At 40.1% G+C, this 22,679-nt stretch overlaps 2 protein-coding genes across 7 annotated transcripts in view; one reads left to right on the forward strand and one right to left on the reverse strand.

The window, feature by feature from the left end:
* Positions 1-22,679, reverse strand: part of M1AP (meiosis 1 associated protein) — an 87,552-nt gene that overhangs the window by 35,127 nt on the left and 29,746 nt on the right. For all 3 annotated transcript variants that reach the window (XM_081595849.1, XM_081595848.1, XM_081595847.1), the window contains exon 4: positions 21,906-22,074. In XM_081595849.1, the coding sequence (XP_081451975.1) occupies positions 21,906-22,074 (169 nt within the window). The remainder of the gene's footprint in view (positions 1-21,905; positions 22,075-22,679) is intronic.
* Positions 21,965-22,679, forward strand: part of SEMA4F (ssemaphorin 4F) — a 58,130-nt gene continuing 57,415 nt past the window's right edge. For 2 of the 4 annotated variants that reach the window (XM_081595826.1, XM_081595828.1), the window contains exon 1: positions 21,965-22,672. Coding sequence is in view for 1 of the 4 variants with exons in the window: in XM_081595816.1 (XP_081451942.1) it covers positions 22,565-22,672 (108 nt within the window). In the remaining 3 variants the exon portion in view is untranslated. The remainder of the gene's footprint in view (positions 22,673-22,679) is intronic. The other 2 variants (XM_081595827.1, XM_081595816.1) reach the window with 2 other exon arrangements.

Genomic DNA, 22,679 nt, shown 5'->3' on the forward strand with positions numbered 1-22,679 from the left:
GGAGGGAGTCATGAAAACATCTGTGGAAAGATTGTTCCTTGCAGAGGAATCAGCAAGATCAACGGTCTTAAAGTAAGAATGACCTTGGGATATTAGAGGACTAGCAAGAAGGCTAAAGCAGAAAAAGGGAGGAACTGAGGACAGGTAGGTAAGCAGCCGAGGTGAAGGATGAGATCTCCCCAAAGGAACACATTTATGTAACAACAGGTAGTCACTACACCTGTTTCTAAGAAGGGTGGGTTCCATTATTGAAACCTTTGACTCTGCTTAGGGAAGAAGTGTGCAATACTGGGGCAGAAGAGAACCCATACTCCTTTCCCTTTTCTTCTTTATAGCTCTTGGCTCCTAAACAATTGTTGAATTAGTATTCTAAAGATATTTGTTTGAAGGTGTGCCAAACTGTTAGCTTGTGTGGGATACCCATGTCTTAGTCCAGGCTTCCCACACATACTTTCCTGTCCTGTGGTGGTAGTGGGCAGCGGTCGAAAAATTAGAGAGGAATCTGGGAGTCCCATGAGCAGAACTCAAGCAGAGACGCCTCAGCTTGTAGTGTACATGCCTCCTTTCCAGCCCTAGCCAGTTACCCAGAGAGTTTTACAATGGAAGGTCAAGCTGGTGCAGCCTAAGGTGGGCTAAAAAAAAAAAAAAGGCTCGACTGTTAACTAAAGAATGTAATACTAATAGAATGTAATACTAATTCACAATGGATGGTTTACATTATTAGAGACAAAACAGGGGTGTATGGGCATCTCTAGCTCTGAGACATGTCCTAATATAATTCCAAATGTAAAATTTCAGCCCTTAGTAAGTAGATGAGTTAGAAAAGAAAACATTTCCAGAGCAATTAATTTGGCTGGGAGAGTAATCTTTTCAGAATTGCTTTCTCAGGCCTGTTTGTTCCTAAGGGTGCAGAAGCCTGTGACTGGTTTGAGGGACTTCCCAATGGGAGAAGCTGCATGGATCCTCACACATCTGGAGCCATGGGAGCAACACCCCGTGACAAGGAGTTGACAATATTCCCTGCCATCCAATCCTCTTTTTTTTTTTTTTTTTTGCCGAAGCCACATGGCTTCCTAGTTCCTGACCAGGGATCAAACCCGGGCCCCCTGCAGTGGAAGCACAGAGTCCTAACCACTGGACAACAGGGAACTCCCATCCAATCCTGCTTTGAGAGACCTGACTTGCTCTGCCCTGGCCAGCCCAAATAGAGAGGAGATCTTGTAGAGGCAATAAAGAGGGTTCTGGTTATGGATGGGTATCTATATGCCTGTGGATACCAGATGTAGCACCTTACCCACCTCTATAGACCTAGCATTAGCACAGGGTCTGGAATACAACAGGGAGCTCAGAAAAATGCTTCACTGCACAAATAATCATAGCCAATATGTTCCTAACTTCCTCGTGATCTTAGACCAGTCACCACTTCTCTCTAAGTTCAATTTCTTCATCTATGAAGTGGATGATGATAATACCTAGGCTTAGGGTTCATTTAGGTATAAAATGATGATACTGGGAAGCACTTTGTGGACTTAAAAGCATCATGAAACTATAAGGGGTGAAACAGCAGAAAGCTGCCTCTCAGCTGTCTACACATGAACATTTTAGTTACTAAATGCCAGGGCCATTTCTTTCCTCTTTTCTTGGTGATATTTTTGTCTTCAATAATCATATATTATATCATACTTATATGATTCAATTTGTAAGAAAACATTTTATCTGTGGGTCTCAATTAGCTCTATTTTCATTTTACTGAGAAAAAACTTACGACTCACATGCAAAAGGGGTTGATCACTACTGAGTGAGACATACCAAAATCTAAAACATAGTTTGACTTGGGAAACACAAGACTTAGAAGGTATTTTAAAAATCTTCCTTTTCTGCACAAATTTACGTATTCTATATACAAAAAGCATTTAATGTAAATTGCAATGCAAATTAGAAAAGTGGATTGGGAAGAAGTGTTTTCAAAGGCACTGCGGTGGGGGAGGAGAGCAGGGAAATGGTTATTTAGGAAAAAGAGGAAGTGGAATTAGGAGGGCATTAAATCTATTGGTATGACCCTGATGCCAATGCAGTAGACACGGGCTCGATCCCTGGGTCGGGAAGATCCCCTGGAGAAGGAAATGGTATGGCCCTGAGAACTCAGACCAAGGAGCTTTGCCTTCTTAATGCCCAAGCGAGCTAAGAGAAAGATCTACTCTGAGGTGAAAATAAAAGTTGGAGGAACCAAGAAAGACTGTAAGACTTACTGAGGATGTAGGTAGAGTAAGGAAATGTTTTTTAAAAAAGGGACAGAAACTACAGAAAGTCCTAAAACATATCCTAAACAACAGCAATAAAAATCTAGATAACAGTTTTGTAATCCTGTATATATGAATGCATTTTTACATTATTAGAGGTATATCTTCAGGGTATTAGATTCTTAGAAGTGAGAGTGGTGAGTCAAAAGTAAATGCCTAAAAAAAAAAGCAAACGCCTAAGTAGTTTTGTTAGACATTGCCAATTATTGTTCAGTTGCTAAGTCGTGCGTGTCCAGCTCTTGGTGATCCCATGGACTGCAGCATGCCAGGCTTCCCTGTCCTTCACTGTCTCCCGGAGTTTGCTCAATCTAATGTCCATTGAGTCGATGATGCCATCCAACCATTTCATCCTCTGTCGCCCTCTTCTCCTCCTGCCCTCAATCTTTCCCAGCATTAGAGTTTTTCCAATGGGTTGTACCATTGTATATTCTACCAGCATTGAATGGAAACGTAGCATCACAAATAGAATATGTTGTCATACTTGTTTTGTTGTTGTCATACTTTTTAACTTTTGTCGATTTAAAGGTGGGAAATGGTATGCTGGTATAGTCTTAGTTTTCATTTCTCTAATTATGATTGAGGTTGAGCATATTTTTATGTGTTTAAGGACCATTTAAAATATTTTTTTATTAATTAAAGAAATTATCTGTATATGTCTTTTGTTCACTTTTCTATAGGGCTTTTGGTCTTTTTTCCCCCCCTTGATTTTTAACTATTCTTTATATATTAGAGATATTTGTCCCTTTCCCCCCAAGATACAAATTACAAATACTTTCTCCTAGTTTTTCAGTTGTCTTTTTTAAAAAATTAATTCATTAATTTTTTACTTTTGGCTGCATTGGGTCTTCGTTGCTTTTCGCTGGCTTTCTCCAGCTGTGTGGAGCAGAGGCTACTCCTTGCTGTGGAGCACAGCCTCTGTGGCGCATAGGTTTCAGCGGTTGTGTCTCAAGGGCTCTGTAGTTGTGGCTTGCGGGCTCTAGAGCGTGAGCTAAGTTGTGGCACACAGGCCGAGCTGCTCCAAGGCATGTGGAATCTTCCTAGACCAGGGACTGAACCCATGTCCCCTGCATTGGCAAGCGGCCTCTTACCCATTACACCACCAGGAAAGTCCCAGTTGTCTTTTTGATTTTGTTTATGGTGATCTTTGCCATGCCTAAGGTTTTAATTTTTACATAGTGAATTTTTATGTAGTTAAATAAATTACTGCACCTGGATTTTGAGTCATAGGTAGAAAATCTTTCCCTATGCTGTGATTATAAAGAAATTCACCAGGGTTTTCTTTAACTACTTTTAAAAAATCATTCTTAACATTAATGTCCCTGGTCCATTTGGAATATTTTCTAGATAGCTAACCACTTGTCCCAGACCACTTTTTGAACCATCTGTGCTCTAGTGATTTGTCACCTTCATCCTATACTAAATTTATATAGGTACTTGTGTCTATTTTTAACTGCAATCAATCTTCATTTTTTTTTTGTTTTTACCATTGGCATGGTTTTCAGTTTTACTGAAAGTCCCTTTGGGAGTCAATCTTTGTACTGTGCTAACTATGCTCTAGTGTTGGGTATATGACAGGTATGATTTCAGATAGAGAAGTAGCCAGATTGTACTAAGACTGAGTGGGAGCAATCAAGTCATTTGTCAAGTAAAGCAGGGGTGTGTTTATATCTGAGTGTGAGTGGATGAGGGGGAAAAAACAGGAGGAAAGAAGAGTTAGAGTTTAATCAGAATAACTTAAGTCATAATCTCCTAAAGATAGAGAGAGATGATGAAGAACTTGACCCTATTAATCTAAATAGAAGATGGAAGAGGAGGTAAAAAGAAGGAAACAAACTGCTGAGAGTGATAAGGGCCTTCCAATGTAATACCTGACAAACTCATCTTCCTGTCAATAACAGCTACCAACTCTGGATAATATTAAAAAACAAAACAAAATAACTACCTGAGGGCTCTTGAGACTGAACAAAGATAGAGTTGTGAGAAGAGTTGAAACTTAGAGTAAGTGATCAGCAAGGAAGGAGTTTCCCATTTTTTTGTACCCTTGTCCTGCAGGTAGCCTCCATCACAGCAGTGTGGGGTCAACTAAAGCTTCAATACAAAGGCCTCTGTCTTTCACTAACATTACCAAGGGAAGCAGCCTGGGGCAACCAGAGCCTCTGGTGAGTGAGGAAGAAATCCACAGAGGGAAAAAGCCAGGGTCAGAGAGTCCAGATACCTAGCTGACCCTAGGTAGGGCAAACTGAAAGCAGTTCCTAGTTTAAGCTTAAAGAATGGAACTGAGATTTGAGTGAGGGGCCTATTGCAGGTCATGGAATGTTGCAGTTAGAGTCTAACAAAGTTAACTGTTTGCTAAAACAAACACTTTTCAGAGTAATATAATAGATTTCAGAGTCTATACAACATACAGAAAATACAATCCAAATATTTTTGGCATACAAAGAATCAGAAAATGTGACCAAATTTCAGAGGAAAATGCAATCAACAGATGCAAGAAGATGACAAAGATGTTAGAGTTATCAGACAAGGACTTTAAAGCAGCATAATTAAAATTATGGTCATAAGGAATGGAAAATATGTTCAATATGAATGAAAAGATAGGAAATATCAATGGAGAAATAGAAAATATAAAAAAATACCAAATGGAAATTTTAGAACTGAAAAGTATTCTATCTGAAATGAAAACTCCCCACATGAGCCTATCGGAGATGAGAGATGAGAATCAGTGAATTTAAAGATAGATCAACAGAGATCATCTGATCTGAAGAAGAGAAAGAAAAGAGTTTGGACAAAATGAAATAAACAAGCAGAAAACCACAGAGCCTTAGGGAACTGTGGAACAATTTTAAAAGGTTTAACATGTGGGTAATTGGAGTAACAGAGGAGTGAGGAGAGGGAAAGAGACAGAAAAGAAAAATTTGAAGAAATAATGGTTACAAATTTCTCAAATTGGGTTAAGGATATAAATTTACAGATTAAAGAAGTTCAGTTAACCCAAACAAGAAATCTGTGCCCAGTCACATCATTATAAAACTGCTTAAAAAATACACATAAAGAGAAAATTCTTGAAAGCATCCAGAGAATCAATCCTTTACATAAAGGGGAAGGTGATTTAAGGACTGTGATTTTTATTGAGCAACCCTGGAAAGCAGGAAGACAATGGAGCAATATCTTTAATGTGCTGAAAGAAAAAAGAATCCTGTCAACACTTAAGTCTATGTATAATAAAAACATCCTTCAAGAATGAAAGTGAAATTTACATTTTCAGATAACAGCTAAGAGAAGTTATCATTACCAGAAGCAAGCTACAGGAAATATTAAAGTTCTTTGACCTGAAGGAAATGATACCTAAGGGAAAGCTGGATCTTTAGGAATAAATGTAGAACACTGGAAACAGTAAATATAAAAACTATTTTTCTCTCAGTTTCTATAATATACACATGGTTGTTTAAAGCAAAAACTTATAATATTGCCTTGTGAAGTTTATAATGTAGATTTAACACACATGACAACTATAATAAAAAGACAATGTGTATATGTGTGTGTGTGTGGAGGGGGATAAATGGACCCATATAGTTGCAAAGTTTGTTTAATACCCATGACATAGTAGTGTATTAATTCTAAGTAGGCTGTAAACAAGTTAAAATATATTTTAATCCCCACAAGGTTTCTATTTTATGTGGCATCTGGTCCCATCACTTCATGGGAAATAGATGGGGAAACAGTGGAAACAGTGTCAGACTTTATTTTTTTGGGCTCCAAAATCACTGCTGATGGTGATTGCAGCCATGAAATTAAAAGACGCTTACTTCTTGGAAGGAAGGTGATGGCCAACCTAGATAGCATATTTAAAAGCAGAGACATTACTTTGCCAACAAAAGTCCGTCTAGTCAAGGCTATGGTTTTTCCAGCGGTCATGTATGGATGTGAGAGTTGGATGGTGAAGAAAGCTGAGTGCCAAAGAATTGATGCTTTTGAACTGTGGTGTTGGAGAAGACTCTTGAGAGTCCCTTGGACTGCAAGGAGATCCAATCAATCCATCCTAGGGGAGATCAATCCTGGGTGTTCATTGGAAGGACTGATGTTGAAGCTTGAACTCCAATACTTTGGCCACCTCATGAGAAGAGTTGACTCATTGGAAAAGACCCTAATGCTGGGTAGGATTGGGGGCAGGAGGAGAAGGGGACGACAGAGGATGAGATGGTTGGATGGCATCACTGACTCGATGGACATGGGTTTGGGTAAGTTCTGGGAGTTGGTGGTGGACAGGGAGGCCTGGCGTGCTGCAATTCATGGGGTCGCAAAGAGTCGGACACGACTGAGCGACTGAACTGAACTGAACTGAACTGACCTGTAATCTCGAAGTTTCTACATTTTATGTGATGTGTACTATATTGACTCAAAGTAGACTTTCAAAAGTTAAGAATGTATAATGTAATCCCTATTGAAGCCACTAAAAATAATGCAAGGAAATATAGTTAAATTATAATAGATAAGATTGAATTCTGAATATGTTTGATAATCCAGAGGAAGGCAGGAAAACAGGGAAAAGGTGAACAAAAACCAGAGAGGACAAACAAAAAATAAAATGACAAACATACGTAAATCCAACAATGTCAATATTTATGGTAGATGTTAATGGAGTATATACTCAAAAAAAAAAGCAGAGAATAGCATAATAGGTAAAAAGCAACACCCAATTATATTCTGTCTATAAAAGATACACTTTAAGTATAAAGACACAAATGGGTTGAAAGTAAGTGGATGGAAAAAGATTAACCATAAACTGTGGAAAATTCTGAAAGAGATGGGAATACCAGACCATCTGACCTGTCTCTTGAGAAACCTGTATGCAGGTCAGGAAGCGACAGTTAGAACTGGACATGGAACAACAGACCAGTTCCAAATAGGAAAAGGAGTACGTCAAGGCTGTATATTGTCCCCCTGCTTATTTAACTTATATGCAGAGTACATCATGAGAAACTGGATGAAGCACAAGCACATGTGCTGGATGAAGCACAAGCTGGAATCAAGATTGTCGGGAGAAATATCAATAACCTCAGATATGCAGATGACACCAGCCTTATGGCAGAAAGTGAAGAAGAACTAAAGAGCCTCTTGATGAAAGTGAGAGAGGAGAGTGAAAAAGTTGACTTAAAGCTCAACGTTCAGAAAACTAAGATCATGGCATCTGGTCCCATTACTTCATGGGAAATAGATGGGGAAACAGTGGAAACAGTGTCAGACTTTATTTTTTTGGGCTCCCAAATCACTGCTGATGGTGATTGAAGCCATGAAATTAAAAGACTCTTACTCCTTGGAAGGAAGGTTATGGCCAACTTAGATAGCATATTTAAAAACAGAGACATTACTTTGCCAAAAAAGGTCCATCTGGTCAAGGCTATGGTTTTTCCAGTGGTCATGTATGGATGTGAGAATTGAGCTGTGAAGAAAGCTGAGCACCGAAGAATTGATGCTTTTGAACTGTGGTGTTGGAGAAGACTCTTGAGAGTCCCTTGGACTGCAAGGAGATCCAATCAATCCATCCTAAAAGAGGTCAATTCTGGGTGTTCATTGGAAGGTCTGATGTTGAGGCTGAAACTCCAATACTTTGGCCACCTCATGCGAAGTGTTGACTCATTGGAAAAGACCCTAATGCTGGGTAGGATTGGGGGCGGGAGGAGAAGGGGGCAACAGAGGATGAGATGGTTGGATGGCATCACCGACTCGATGGACATGGGTTTGGGTAGACTCCGGGAGTTGGTGATGGACAGAGAGGCCTGGCGTGCTGCAATTCATGGGGTCGCAAAGAGTCGGACACGACTGAGCGACTGAACTGAACTGATGATGGTTAAGACTCATGAAAAATAAAAACATATGCCCACACAAAGATATGTGTACAGATATTTGTAGAAACTTTAGTAACTACAGTCAAAAACTAGAAACAACTGAACATCCATTAACAGGAAAATGGTTAAACAACATGTGGCATAATCATATAATATAATGCTACTTAGAAATAAAAAGAAACTGATAACTACTTGTTGATATAAACAACATAAATGAATCTCAAGATCTAATGAAAAAGTCAGACAAAAGATTGTATACCATTTATACGATCCTTTTTATATAAAATACAAACTAATCTACAGACAAAAACCAGATCAGTAGTATACGTGAGGGATGGAGTGTAAAGGGACAAGAAGAATCTTTTGGGGTTGATGGAAGTGTTCTGTATCTTGATTGTGGTGATGATTTGTGGGCATATACAAATGTCAAAATTCATTGGCTTGTACACTTTGGATGAAACTTGTGCTGTGCTTAGACACTCAGTCGTGTCCAACTCTTTGCCACCCTATGGACTGTAGCCCGCCAGGCTCCTCTGTCCATGAGGATTCTCCAGGCAAGAATACTGGAGTGGGTTGCCATGCCCTCCTCCAGGGGATCTTCTCAATGCAGGGCTCGAACGCAGGTCTCCCACATTGCAGGCCAATTCTTTACCATCTAAGCTACCAGGGAAGTCCATGAATACTGAAGTGGGTAGTCAATCCCTTCTCCAGGATATCTTCCCAACCCAGGAATTGAACCAGAGTCTCCAGGTGGATTCTTTACCATCTGAGCTACTGGAGAAGCCGGAATGAAACTTTTAGTATGCAAATTATTCTTCAAAAGAGGTAAGGAAAAAATTAAAAGACCTAATTTTCAAATGATTTTAGGTTTTCCACTGAACTGTAAAAAAATGCAATTCAATTTTTAAGAAGAGAAGAGGTGCCATTTTTCTGAGGCCATGCCTCCTGTTAATGAATGTCTCTGTGTTAAAAACCTTTAGGTAGTAAAAGAACAGTCGTTCTAATTTAGTCTTAATGCCACAGGGAAATGACTTTAATATAATTTTCAAAGACAAACTCAATGGATAGCTGCATTTTCTGGTGTATTTTTAAGGATACCGAAAAGAGAAAAAAATCAGTAAGGAGAATTCTGACAACTGTACTGAAGCATGAATCATAGAAATTTTTTTTTTTCCCTAGAATCCTTTAGGAAGCAATGAATCTTTATCTTATATGTTTGGGCTGTTAACATTTGGTGTTTCCTGAGAACACATATGGATAAAATAGCTTGACATCGATCCCTGGCAAAGACTAGGATGAAATACTAAACAGATGGTTTGTGAGCACTTAGAAAAGCAACCTGATATTCTCGTGGTACCAAGGCCAAGAAATGGAGGCCAGTTGACAGCATCATTAAGATGATTTGTAACTGGTTGAAAGACTAACATACCCAATGAATGCAGACTGCTGTTAACATGGATGACATCTTCTGATGCCAAAATGCATTGATCACAGTGGCTGTTTTAGTTTTGTCATATTGATTACTTAGTCATTCTTTGGAAAGCTATTATAAAAATTTTATTACATGCAAATGAATATAGGCAACACATATTTAAGCTATGAAGCATAACAGCAAAATGAACACTCATGAAACCTTTATTTAACTTAAGATGTGGATCAACAATGCAGGTAAGGTATCTATATGCTTTGCTCTGACTTTCTCTAAGGGAAACACTGCTACAGTGAATTTTTAAAAATCTTATCTTTCCTTTTAAAGCTAGTTTTATTAAATACTTTATTATTTTAGATTTGCTTGAGCTTTTTAAAGAGATATCTTATTGTCTACATTCTTGGTTATCTGCTTTTTTCCTCAGTATTGAAAAGATTTGTCAACATTGTTGTAGGTAGCTGTGGTTCATTCATTTCTGTAACTGTATGATATTCTACTTTGTGAATATACATTGTAATGGTAAAAGAATCTGCCTGCCAATGCAGGAGACATAGGTTTGATCCCTTGGTCAAGAAGATACCCTGGAGAAGGGAAAGGCAACCCACTCTAGTATTCTTGCCTGGAAAATCCCATGGACAGAGAGCCTGACAGGCTACAGTCCACGGAGTTGCAAACAGTCAGACACCACGGAGCAACTGAGCATGCACACACATTTATTCATGAGTCATTCAACGGACATTTGCATACTCTAATTTTTGGCTTTTTAAATAATGTCAATATTCAGGTTCTTGTACATGTCTTCAAGTGCACATTTATAGAAAGTTTTTCTGAAGGCATTCTTCTAGGGATGCAACTGCTAGGTTGTAGATCTGGAAAACTCAGCAGTAGCCACAGGACTGGAAAAGGTCAGTTTTCATTCCAATCCCAAAGAAAGGCAATGCCAAAGAATGCTCAAACTACTGCACAATTGCACTCATCTCACACGCTAGTAAAGTAATGCTCAAAATTCTCCAAGCCAGGCTTCAGCAATACGTGAACCGTGAACTTCCAGATGTTCAAGCTGGTTTTAGAAAAGGCAGAGGAACCAGAGATCAAATTGCCAATATCCGCTGGATCATCGAAAAAGCAAGAGAGTTTCAGAAAAACATCTATTTCTGCTTTATTGACTATGCCAAAGCCTTTGACTGTGTGGATCACAATAAACTGTGGAAAATTCTGAAAGAGATGGGAGTACCAGACCACCTGACCTGTCTCTTGAGAAACCTGTATGCAGGTCAGGAAGCAACAGTTAGAACTGGACATGGAACAACAGACTGGTTCCAAATAGGAAAAGGAGTACGTCAAGGCTGTATATTGTCACCCTGCTTATTTAACTTATATGCAGAGTACATCATGAGAAATGCTGGGCTGGCAGAAGCACAAGCTGGAATCAAGATTGCCGGGAGAAATATCAATAACCTCAGATATGCAGATGACACCACCCTTATGGCAGAAAGTGAAGAGGAACTAAAAAGCCTCTTGATGAAAGTGAGAGAGGAGAGTGAACAAGTTGGCTTAAAGCTCAACATTCAGAAAACTAAGATCATGGCATCTGGTCCCATCACTTCATGGGAAACAAATGGGGAAACAGTGTCAGACTTTATTTTTTTTGGGCTCCAAAATCACTGCAGATGGTGATTGCAGCCATGCAATTAAAAGACTCTTACTCCCTAGAAAGAAAGTTATGACCAACCTAGATAGCATATTAAAAAGCAGAGACATTACTTTGCCAACAAAGGTCTGTCTAGTCAAGGCTATGGTTTTTCCAGTAGTCATGTATGGATATGAGAGTTGGACTGTGAAGAAAGCTGAGTGCCAAAGAATTGATGCTTTTGAACTGTGGTGTTGGAGAAGGCTCTTGAGAGTCCCTTGGACTGCAAGGAGATCCAACTAGTCCATCCTAAAGGAGATCAGTCCTGGGTGTTCACTGGAAGGACTGATGTTGAAGCTTGAACTCCAATACTTTGGCCACCTCATGAGAAGAGTTGACTCATTGGAAAAGACCCTGATGCTGGGAAGGACTGGGGGCAGGAGGAGAAGGGGATGACAGAGGATGAGATGGCTGGATGGCATCAACGACCTGATGGACATGAGTTTGAGTAGGTTCCGGGAGTTGGTGATGGAGAGGGAGGCCTAGCGTGCTGCGATTCATGGGGTCGCAAAGAGTCGGACATGACTGAGCGACTGAACTGAACTGAACTGATGACAACTGCATGCCTGTGTGCTACGTCGCTTCGGTTGTGTCCAGCTATGCACTGTACCCTGCCAGGCTCCTCTGTCCATGGGATTCTCCAGGCAGGAATCCTGGAATGGGTTGCCATACCCTTCTCCAGGGGATCTTCTCTACTCAGGTATTGACACGTCTCTTACATATCAGGCATTGGCAGGCGGGTTCTTTACCATTAACACCATCTGGGAAACCACTATGATTAACTATGCTGAATCAAAGCAGTAATGGGGCCTCCATGTCTTATTCCTGATTTTTGAAGGCAATCTTTCTGGGTAGAATATTCTTGGTTACAGTTTTTTCCTTTTCATCACTTTAAATATATTGTGCCACCCTGTTCTGGCCTGAAGAGTTTCTGCTGAAAAATCAGCAGATAGCCATATGGAAATTTCTTTGTATGTTATTTGTTGCTTTTCCCTTACTCCTCTTTAATGTTCTCTATTTGTAACTTTTGTCATTTTAATTACAACGTTCCTTGGTGTGCTCCTCTATGGGTTAACCTTGTATGGGACTCTCTCTACTTCCTGGGCTTTGAATGACTGTTTCCTTTCCCAGGTTAGGGAAGTTTTCAGCTATTATGTTTTGAAATATATTCTCAGCCCTTCTCTCCCTCTTCTCCTTCTGGGACCACTATAGTGCAAATATTAGTGCACCTGATATTGTACCAGAGGTCTTTCCAACTGCCCTTTTCAATCTTTCAAACTTTCTTTCAATCTTTTTTCTGTTCAGTGGCAGTGATTTCCACTACCCTGTCTTCCAGATTACCGATTCATTCCTCTGAAACATTCAGTCTACTATTGATTCCTCCTAGTGTATTTTTCATTTCAGTTATTGTATTCTTCATCTGTTTGGTTGTTCTTTATATTTTCTAACTCTTTATTAAAAACTTCCAACTTCTCTTTCCATACATCCATTCTTCTCCTGATTTCTTTGATTGTATTTTAAAAAAAACAAAAAACAACTCTGAACTCTCTCTTGGGTAGATTGCCTATCTTTACTTCACTTAGTTCTTCTGGGATTTTATTATGTTCCTTTGTCTGGAACATGTTCCTCCATTGCCTCATTTTATTCAAGCTGTTATTTGTACTTTTATGTATGTAGTAGGTTACTTTCCTTGATCCTGGAGAAGTGGCCTTCTGTTGGAGATATTCTATGCATCCCCTCGGTACACATCCCTCTTGTTACCCAAGTTATATGCTCGAGGGGTTCCCTCCATGAGGGGTCCTTCTGTTGTGGTGGGCTGACTATGTGAGCATTCTGGTAGGCTAAGTTAGCCCCTAGCCAGGTTGGTTGCCAGGCCTTGCCTTGTGTGGATGCTACTAGGTGCTGGTTAGCAGAGCCTGGTCACAAGGTGGCTAAATGCCGAACCCCTGGGGGCCCTGGGGCTAGTGCTGGCCCTCTGGTGGATAGAGTCAGGGTCCAGAAGACTCCAGGGATGTTGCCTGCACACTGGTGGATGAAGCCAGGTTTGTGGTTAGTGCTGGACTATTGCAAGGCAGAGCTGGGTCCTGGAGTCTAGCTGCTCAGCCCAGGGATCCCAGAGTTGGTATCAGATTGCTGGGGTCAGAGCAGGGGAGACATTTCTGATACCGTTGGGGATGGGGTCTAGAATGTCCAAAAGCTTATGCTGGCCTGCTAGTAGGCAGGGCCAGGGCCCAGCTGATCCTAGGGTAAGGTTTAGCCTGCTGTGGGTGGGCTGGGTCTGCAGTCTGCACAATTGTGGTGTTCTCGCCTTTAGTGTCTGCCCTCTGTGGGTGAGGCTGGTCTAGAGGCTACTGCAAGCTTCCTGGAGGATAGGGCGGGTGACTGCTCACTGGTGAGCTGAGCTGGGTCTTGGCCCTCTGGTGGACAGGGTTGTGTCTAGAGGCATATCTAGAGGCAGCTGTGGGCTCAGGAAGTCTTTAGGCAGCCTGTCTACTGATTGGTGAGGCTATGTCCCCACCCAGTTTGGTCCACCCAGTTTGGTCTGAGATGTACCAGAATTGGTGCCAAGTTGTTGGGTGGGGCCAGGTCTTGGTGTGAATGAGCTAGGAGGAAGACACCACCATGGTGCCTGCCTGGACCAATGTCTATACAGTAGAAAGATCCTAAATATGACTGCTGCCAGTGCCTATGTCCCCAGGGTGAGTGGCAGTCACCCCTCATCTCTCTGGGAGACTCTCCAAGACTGGCAGCTAGGTCTAGCCCAGGCTTCTATCAAATTACTATTTTTGCCTTGGGTCCAGGTGTGTGTGACATTTTGTGTGTGTCCTTTAAGAATGAAGTCTCTATTTCCCTCAGTCCTTGGGATTCCTGAAATTAAGCCCTGCTAACCTGCAAAGCGAGAGGAATTAAACAGCCTCTTGATGAAAGTGAAAGAGAAGAGTGAAAAAGTTGGCTTGAAACTCAACATTCAGAAAACGAAAATAATGGCATCCAGTCCCATCACTTCATGACAAATACATGGGGAAACAATGGAAACAGTGACAGACTTTATTTTCTTGGGCTCCAAAATCACTGCAGATGGTGACAGCAGCCATGAAATTAAAAGACGTTTGCTCCTTGAAAGAAAAGCTATGACAAACCTAGACAGCATATTAAAAAAGCTGAGATACTACTTTGCCAACCAAGGTCTGTCTAGTCAAAGCTATGGTTTTTCCAGTAGTCGTGTGAGTTGTACCATAAAGAAAGCTGAGCGCTGAAGAATTGATGCTTTTGAATTGTGGTGTTGGTGAAGGCTCTTGAGAGTCCCTTGAACTGCAAGGAGATCCAACCAGTCCATCCTAAAGGAGATCAGCCCTGGGTGTTCATTGGAAGGACTGATGCTGAAGCTGAAGCTCCAATACTTCAGCCACCTGATTCGTAGAACTGACTCATTAGAAAAGATTCTGATGCTGGAAAAGTTTGAAGGCCGGAGGAAAAGGGGATGACAGAGGAAGAGGTGGTTGGATGGCATCACCGACTGTATGGATATGAGTTTGAGCAAGCTCTGGGAGTTGGTGATGGACAGGGAAGCCTGGCGTGCTTCAGTCCATGTGGTCGCAAAGAGTTGGCCACAACTGAGCGACTGAACAGAACCGAACTGAACCTGCAAAACCAGGTGCTCTGCGGCTTATATTTCTGGAGCAGCCCAGGCCAGGGAGCCTGACGTGGGGCTTAGAACTCTCACTCCTGTGGAAGAACCTCTGCAATATAATTATTCTCTATTTTGTGGGTTGCTCACCCAGTGTGTATGAGACTTGATTACATGGCAAGTCTGTCCCTGCTAGTCATCTGATTGTGGTCTCTTTATGTCTTTAATTGTAGAAGACCTTTTCTGGTAGGTTCTGGTCTTTTTCATTGATGGCTACTCTACAGATAGTTGTGATTTTGTTATGCTTGCAAGAGGAGGTGAGCTCAGGGTCTTTCTACTCTGCCATCTCAGCCACTTTTTTTTTTCCTTTTCCTCTGTGTTTCTTCTAGTTTCACTTGTTCATAGGGTGCTTCATGCAGAGGCGTGAAGGTGATCCTTCTAACACTTCACCAGTAAGGACTGTATTGTACATTTTTAATGGAAACATTATTGCCAAGTTACAGAAGTTATTTTCTATCCCTGGTTTACTAAGATTTTTTCCTTAAATGATGAATGGATGTTTATTTTATCATATGCTTTTTTCTGTGTCTATTAAGATAACACAATTTTTACCTTTATTTGTTGATGTGGTAAATTATATTTATACATTTTTTTCCTTTTTATTGAAGTATAGTTTCCCAGGTGGCATCAGTGTTAAAGAATCTGCCTGACAATGCAGGAGACACAGAAATGTGGGTTTGATCTCTGGGTCGGGAAGATCCCCTGGAATAGGAAATGGTGACCCACTTCATATTCTTGCTTGGAAAATTCCATGGACAGAGGAGCCTGGTGGGCTATAGTCTTTGGGGTCACAAAGAGTCAGATGCAACTGAGCGTACAAGCACACACATAATTGACTTACAATGTTATATTCATTTCAGGTTTACAACATAGTAATTCAATATTTTTCTAGATTATATTCTATTTCTAGATTATATTCTATAAAAATATTGGCTATTTCCCTGTGCTGGACATTATATCCTTGTACTTTAATAATGGGAGTTTGTACCTCTTAATCCCTTTCCCCTATCTTCCTTCCCCCTCAAGCCCTCTCCCCACTGGTAACCACTAATTTATTCTCTGTATAAGTCTGTTTCTGTTTTATTATACTCATTCATTTACTTTTTTAGATTTCACATGTAAGTGCTAATGTATAGTATTTGTCTTTGTCTGACTTACTTCACTAGCATAATATCTTCTAGGTCCATCCATGTTGCGCAAATGCAAAATTTCAATCATTTTTATGGCTGAGTAATATTCCACTGTATATATATACCACATCTCCTTTATCCATTCATTTGGTGATGGACACAAATTGCTTCCATAAGCAACTTTTGAAAATAATGTTGCTATGAAGATTGGGGTGCACACATCTTTTCAAATTAGTGTTTTTGTGTTCTTCAGATATATACCCAGGAGTGGAACAGCTGGATCATACGGTAATTCTATTTTTAATTTTTTATTAAGGTACAGTTACTTTACAATGTTGTGTTAGTTTTTTCTTTTGGGAGAAATAGAATGGTGGCTTTTATTTCTCAGCTGGTGGAGAGGGGAACACAGTATGCTCCTGCCTCAAGAACTGTGCCCCTAAGGTAAGTGCTCACAGTCAGCAGTAGGTGATGAGGGAACAAAGGTGATAGGATCTTGATTTCTTCCTCTTGCATTGTTTCAAAGACAGTCATAAACTGGTGTCAGTAACCCAGTAACTGCATCTGGCAGTTTGGTGGCTCTGAGGCCTTCTTTCTGACACATAACTACAAGAGGAAAGCTGTTGTAAAGGTAAACACCAGAGAGAGGATGTATTTAGCATAGAGTCAAGTGAAGTGTAGCTCTGCAGAGTTAGGGGGCAGAAAAGCAAACTTAGTTACAGACATGCAGAATTAGGAGCAGTTAAAGTAAAATAAACTAGGAATGTTCAGGCCTGCTCACTGTTCTCTTTATCTTCTTTGCTCTCAGAGAAGTGAAAAAGAAAAACTCATTCCTCTTTTTTCCTTTTCACTGCAACAAATTCCCCCATCAGTTTATTCCCTCCATATCAATGGAGGAAGGGAAACGTGTCATTCTTGTCTGGCTGAAGACAAACTTCAGTTTTGCTCCATTTGAAAATCACCAGCTGTTCAGCCCAGGGACCCATCTATCTCCTACTTCAAATTTTCCTTGAGATGTGAACTCTAAGAAATCTTTATTGGGGTAATGAGGGACAGATGTTCAGTCTTCTGTAACTTCTTTAATGCTGACACAGGACTCGTAGACCCTACCTAGCTGGGGTCATGGAGCTCTCTCGCCCTGTTCTATTAAGGGGCCCCAGGGTGACTTCTGTGGTTATTCCTGCTGGATCTGTTTGGAGGAGTGGCTGTAATTTCTTTGGGGGCATGGGTTTTCTCTGCACATCATTTTTATCATGATATAAATCTGTGTCATCTGATAAGGGTCTTTCTGTTCAGGTTTGAGACAGTCCTTTGAACTGTCTTTTTCAGAATGTATAATCCTCTGGTTGTAGGTCACGGGGCATCTTAGCTAACTGGGGCCTGTAATCCTGCATTCTCAGAGTTTCCTCTAGGTTCACCATAGGGAGTGGTTGGAGTGGCTGCAGTTGAATAAAGGCCAGGTGGCAGGCATTCCCCTTTCTCAGGGCCCGCTGACTCACATTGAAGGGTTGCAATCACTGATTCCATGTCTCAGGCCTTTCCCTCTTCGTCATGAATGACCATTATTCTCCTGGAATTTAGGCTCCAGGTCCTGCTTTGGAGTCATTTATAAGTGATTCACCACTGCCTCCTCCTTCTCCCACCACCCGTCACTACCATCCCCTACTCTCTACCCCATCCAGCTTCGCGTCAGATGCGCTGTCAGGTACCGCCAACTCTACATCCTCTTGTGTTAGTTTTATTTGCAATTTTTTGAGGAACTTCCATACTGTTTTCCATAGTAGCTACATCAATTTACATTTCCACCGACAGTGTACTAGAGTTCCCTTTCTCCATATCCTTGCCAGCATTTATTATTTGTTATCTTTTGATGATAGCTATTCTGATAGGTGTGAGGTGATAGCTCATTGTGGTTTTGATTTGCATTTCCTGATAATTAGTGATGCTGAGCATCCTTTTATGTGCCTGTTGACCATCTATATGTCTTCTTTGGAAAAAATTTCTATTCAGGTCTTCTGCCCATTTGTAATTTTTTTTTTTTGATTTTCAGTTATATGAGCTCTTTATATAGTTTGGATATTAATCCCTTATCAAACGATATCATTTGTAAATATCCCCTCCCATTTAGTAGGCTGTCTTTTCATCTTGTTGATGGTTTCTTTCACTGTGCAAAAGCTCTTAAGTTTAAGTACATCCCATTTATTTATTTTTGCTTTTGTTTCCATTACTTTAAGAGATAGATCTAAAAAATATTGCTATGATTTATGTCAAATTGTTTTACCTATATTTTCTTCTAGGAGTTTCATGGCTTCCAGTTTTACATTTAGGTTTTTAATTCATTTTGAGTTTATTTTTGTATATGGTGTGAGAAGATGTTCTAATTTAATTCTTTTATGCATAGCTGTGCTGTTTTTCCAATACCAGTTATTGAAGATAGTGTCTTTTCTCCAACATGTATTTTTCCTTCTTTGTTGTAGATTAACTGACCGTAAGTACGTGGGTTTATTTCTGGGCTCTCTATTCTGTTCCATTGATCTATGTGTCTGTTTTTGTGCCAGAACCATACTTTTTTGATTACTGTAGCTTTGTAGTATAGTCTGATGTAAGGGAGTGTGATACCTCTAGTTTTTTTCTTTTTTCTCAAGATTGCTTTGGCTATTTGGTGTCTTTTGTGGTTCCATACAAGTTTTAAGATTATTTTTTCTAGTTTTGTGAAAAATGTCATGGGTATCTTGATACTGATTGCATTAAATGTATAGATTGCTTTGGGCAGTATGGATAGTTTAACAATGTTAATTCTTCTAATCCATGATCACAGGATATCTTTCCATTTATTTGTATCATCTTTAATCTTCTTCATGAATGTCTTATAGTTTTCAGAGTATAAATTTTTTCCTCCTTGGTTAAATTTATATTTATGTATTTCTAATGCAAAATCACCTTGCATTACAAGGATAAACTCAACTTGATCAGCTCTGCATTATCTTTTTAGATATGATTAGATTATTTAAGATGGTTTTACTTATTTTCATGAGTGGATTGGCTTACAATTTTCTTTTTTTTTAAACTTCTTATTTTGTATTGGGGTATAGTCAATCAACAATGTTGTGAGTTTCGGGTGAACAGCTAAGGAACTCAGCCATACAGAAACATGTATCCATTCTCCCCCAAACTCCCTTCCCATCCAGCTGCCATTGTTCTTGTTTGGCTTTCTATCATGACTAGGAGGAGTGCATTTTTCTTTCTTTCTTTCTTTTTTAATTTCTAGACGAGTTTGTATAAGATTGGAGAGATCTGTATCCCCTTTCTCTAGTCATTGAAGGGAGAAAAGGACATAGTCCTTACCTGATCTGTTCATGGCCAAAGAGAAATAAAAGGAGCTTCTCTCTCACAGATTCAGTCTGAGAACCCACTGGGAGGGACTCTTAGATTATTGGCCTGGAGAAGTATGATTGCCTTACCTGGGTTATGGCCCACTCTATGATTAGGAAAGTAGAGGTGTCACTAGAGAAAGGGGATGCAGGGGATGCTGGGCAGAGCAAGAACAGGCTCCACAGGTATCACAGTCATCAGTTCATTTAACAAATATTTACTGCTAATCTAGGAGATGCTTACAGAGTAGGGCACATTAGTAAGTAAGATAAATTTGTAATGCCAAGGCTTAAAGCTTAAGATTTAATGCAGATTAAAAAATCAAGTAGTTTACAGTTTAGGTGAGAAGACAAAATTATCACACAATAGAAAGAAAGAAAGCGAAAGTCACTCAGTCGTGTTCGACTCTTTGCGACCCTATGGACTACACAGTCCATGAAATTCTCCATGCCAAAATACTGGAGTGGGTAGCCTTTCCCTTCTCCAGGGGATATTCCCAACACAGGGATTGAACCCAGGTCTCCCGCATTGCAGGTGGATTCTTTACCAGCTGAGCCACTAGGGAAGCCCAAGAATACTGGAGTGGGTAGCCTATCCCTTCTCCAGGTGGTCTTCCTGACCCAGGAATTGAAACGGGGTCTCCTGCATTGCAGGCGTAATCTTTATCATCTGAGCTACTAGGGAAGCACAATAAAGCAATGATAAATAATTCTATATGGTATATAATTAAGTGCTAACTTGTATTGTGCAGACCACAAGCTATGTAGTTGTTCTAAGAAGAGGAAAATCAATACAGTAGTCATGAACCTGAATTAGGCCTTAAAGGATGAAGAGGATTCGGCTGTAAGAGGATAGGGGGAGGAATTCAGAGGAAAGAAGAGGAAATTCAGAGGAAAAGATTACTACAAGTGGAGGGATGTAAGTAGGATAGTCAGTGAGGAGACTGGCTTGGGAAAAGCAGAGTGTGTATAGTAGGTAAGATATCATATACCACACAGCAAGGCCGGTTACTCTCCTTCCCCAACTGGCACAATGTCAGAGGTCCATGATGCTGGGAGGATCCACATGGGTCAGAATTCGATGGGAAACACACCCTTAGCTACCAACTCCCTGACCCAATTAGGGTGTGAAGTGAAGAGTGAGGTTATTTTTGTGGTACCAGGAAGAGATCAACGGTATCAGAACAGTGAGCACCTCCAGGTGTGTATAACCTTGGAGAAAGCCAATATAACTAGAAAGAACTGCTGGAGGGTGAATTTAACTTGAGTTTTGGATAAACTAAAATCAGTTAAAATCTTAAATTCCATAATTAGAGAATCTCTATTTGACTTTCTGACAAAAATCTTTTCATAAATTTCCAATGCTTCAGCATTAAATCCAAATGTCTCAGAATGGGTGCATGGCATATGTGGCCTTTCTTCATCTAACCTTTGCCTACCTCTAGAGCCTTACTCCTGCCTCTGCCCGATAGGCTCCTGACATGGAACCATGGGTTTATTTCTGAAAGATGATTTATCTTGCTTTCTCATGCCCCTGGTCTCCTTTTTGAGTCTCCCATTCCTCTCCTCTGCTTTGTTAATTCCTACTTGTATTTTAAAACTCAGTTTAAATATTTTCTCTTCTGAGAAGTGTAGGATCTGGTGCCAGCAGTGACTGGTAGGGGTAGGCAGTCTAGGACCATCAGGACTGGAAAGCTAGTGACTGAGAACCCATTCTGGGGAGGCAGGAGGTAGGCAGGGCACATATGAACCAAGAATATAATCCCTTGGCACATGTTCCATTGTTCCATCAAACTTCACTTACAAAGCACAAATTCAAAAATAAAATTATCAAGCATTTTAACACAGTTACTCAAAAGTATTAAATTCTAAGCGTAGGGCCTTTTAGAATGCAGGGCCTTGTATGACTGTACTGGTCACAGGCCCAATGAAGCCAGCCTTGCATGTAAGTCTCTTCATACAGCAAAATGTAATAAACCAAATTATTCACTAATAAGCAATTAAACAAACAAACTATCATCCAACCAGAAAGTAAAAAACATCATGTATCCAGTAAAAAATAAAGCATGTCTACAGATACTAGCATAGACAGCTGTACAACACACAGAGGATTACAGAATACTATGTATGTCATGAGCCCATTAAAATATAAAGTATTTCTATCTATATATCTATTTATTAGAACATTACAAAGGATACCACAATCTCTTGAGGAAGAAGGAATTTTTACTTTCTTTACCTGTAATGTTTCAGATTTTACATTAATATATATTGCTTCTAAAATTAAAAATAAGATTAAAAAATCAAACTCTACCACATAGAAACACTTTTCTGGACCACAGTGAAATCTGTTTGCTTTATTTCATTTAATAATGGAAAATAATCTTCCTCAGCTGTAAAAGACTACTCATTAAAATTCTAACCATTCTTTTAATCTTTTCATTTAATCCTTACCCTCATTGCTGGGCTCTTCAACAGGGGATGCTGAGTTCATACATTCTAGAACTCCCTTTGTGATTTCAACCACCTGAAGCTTCCCGATCCTGGCTAGGTCTGTATCTTTCAATCCTTCCTCCAACTGTTTGACCACCTCTTTTCCAGGCTGTGAAGTCAGAACAGTAATCTGGAAATAAATCAAAGAATCATTGTGCCTACTTTCGCTGCTGTACAGAGTGAAGAATGTAACAGGTTAGATCTAGAGGATAACATCGAAAGAAATTGGTAGTAGCGTCTTAGGGCAAAGAAGAGGATTTAATTGTAACTTGCAAATCAAGTTTTATTTGACACATTCTGGTGGGATAGATCATCACAGCACCCTTCCAAACAAACTGAATCTATCCCAGAAAGTGACTAGTGAGAAGCCATCCTTGTTTCAATTTTTTTTTTTTTTGGCCATGCCACAGCATGTAGGATATTAATTCCCCAGCCAGGGACTGAATCCACACCACCTGCATTGGGAGCACGGAGTCTCAACAACTGGACTGCCAGGGAAGTCCCCCACTGTGTTTCAGCTTTCAAGATTGCTTGAATCACAGGCAGTATCCCTCTTGCTCAAAGTGCTTTGATTTCATGAAGAAGCAAAGGAAACAGAATCTTTAAATTCCACTTGTTAGATGTGTACTAAATATCACAGAGCTTATATGCTCTTTTCTCAGTGGTACTTCCATTGGATGTCTCTCCTTGCTCAATCTGAATCCAGGCTGAACATTAAACTCTGGAAGGCAAGTA

The sequence above is a fragment of the Giraffa tippelskirchi genome, chromosome 4, assembly GCF_054371585.1.
Source record: "Giraffa tippelskirchi isolate mGirTip1 chromosome 4, T2T-mGirTip1v1.2.pri, whole genome shotgun sequence".
Classification (NCBI taxonomy): Eukaryota; Metazoa; Chordata; class Mammalia; order Artiodactyla; family Giraffidae; genus Giraffa; species Giraffa tippelskirchi.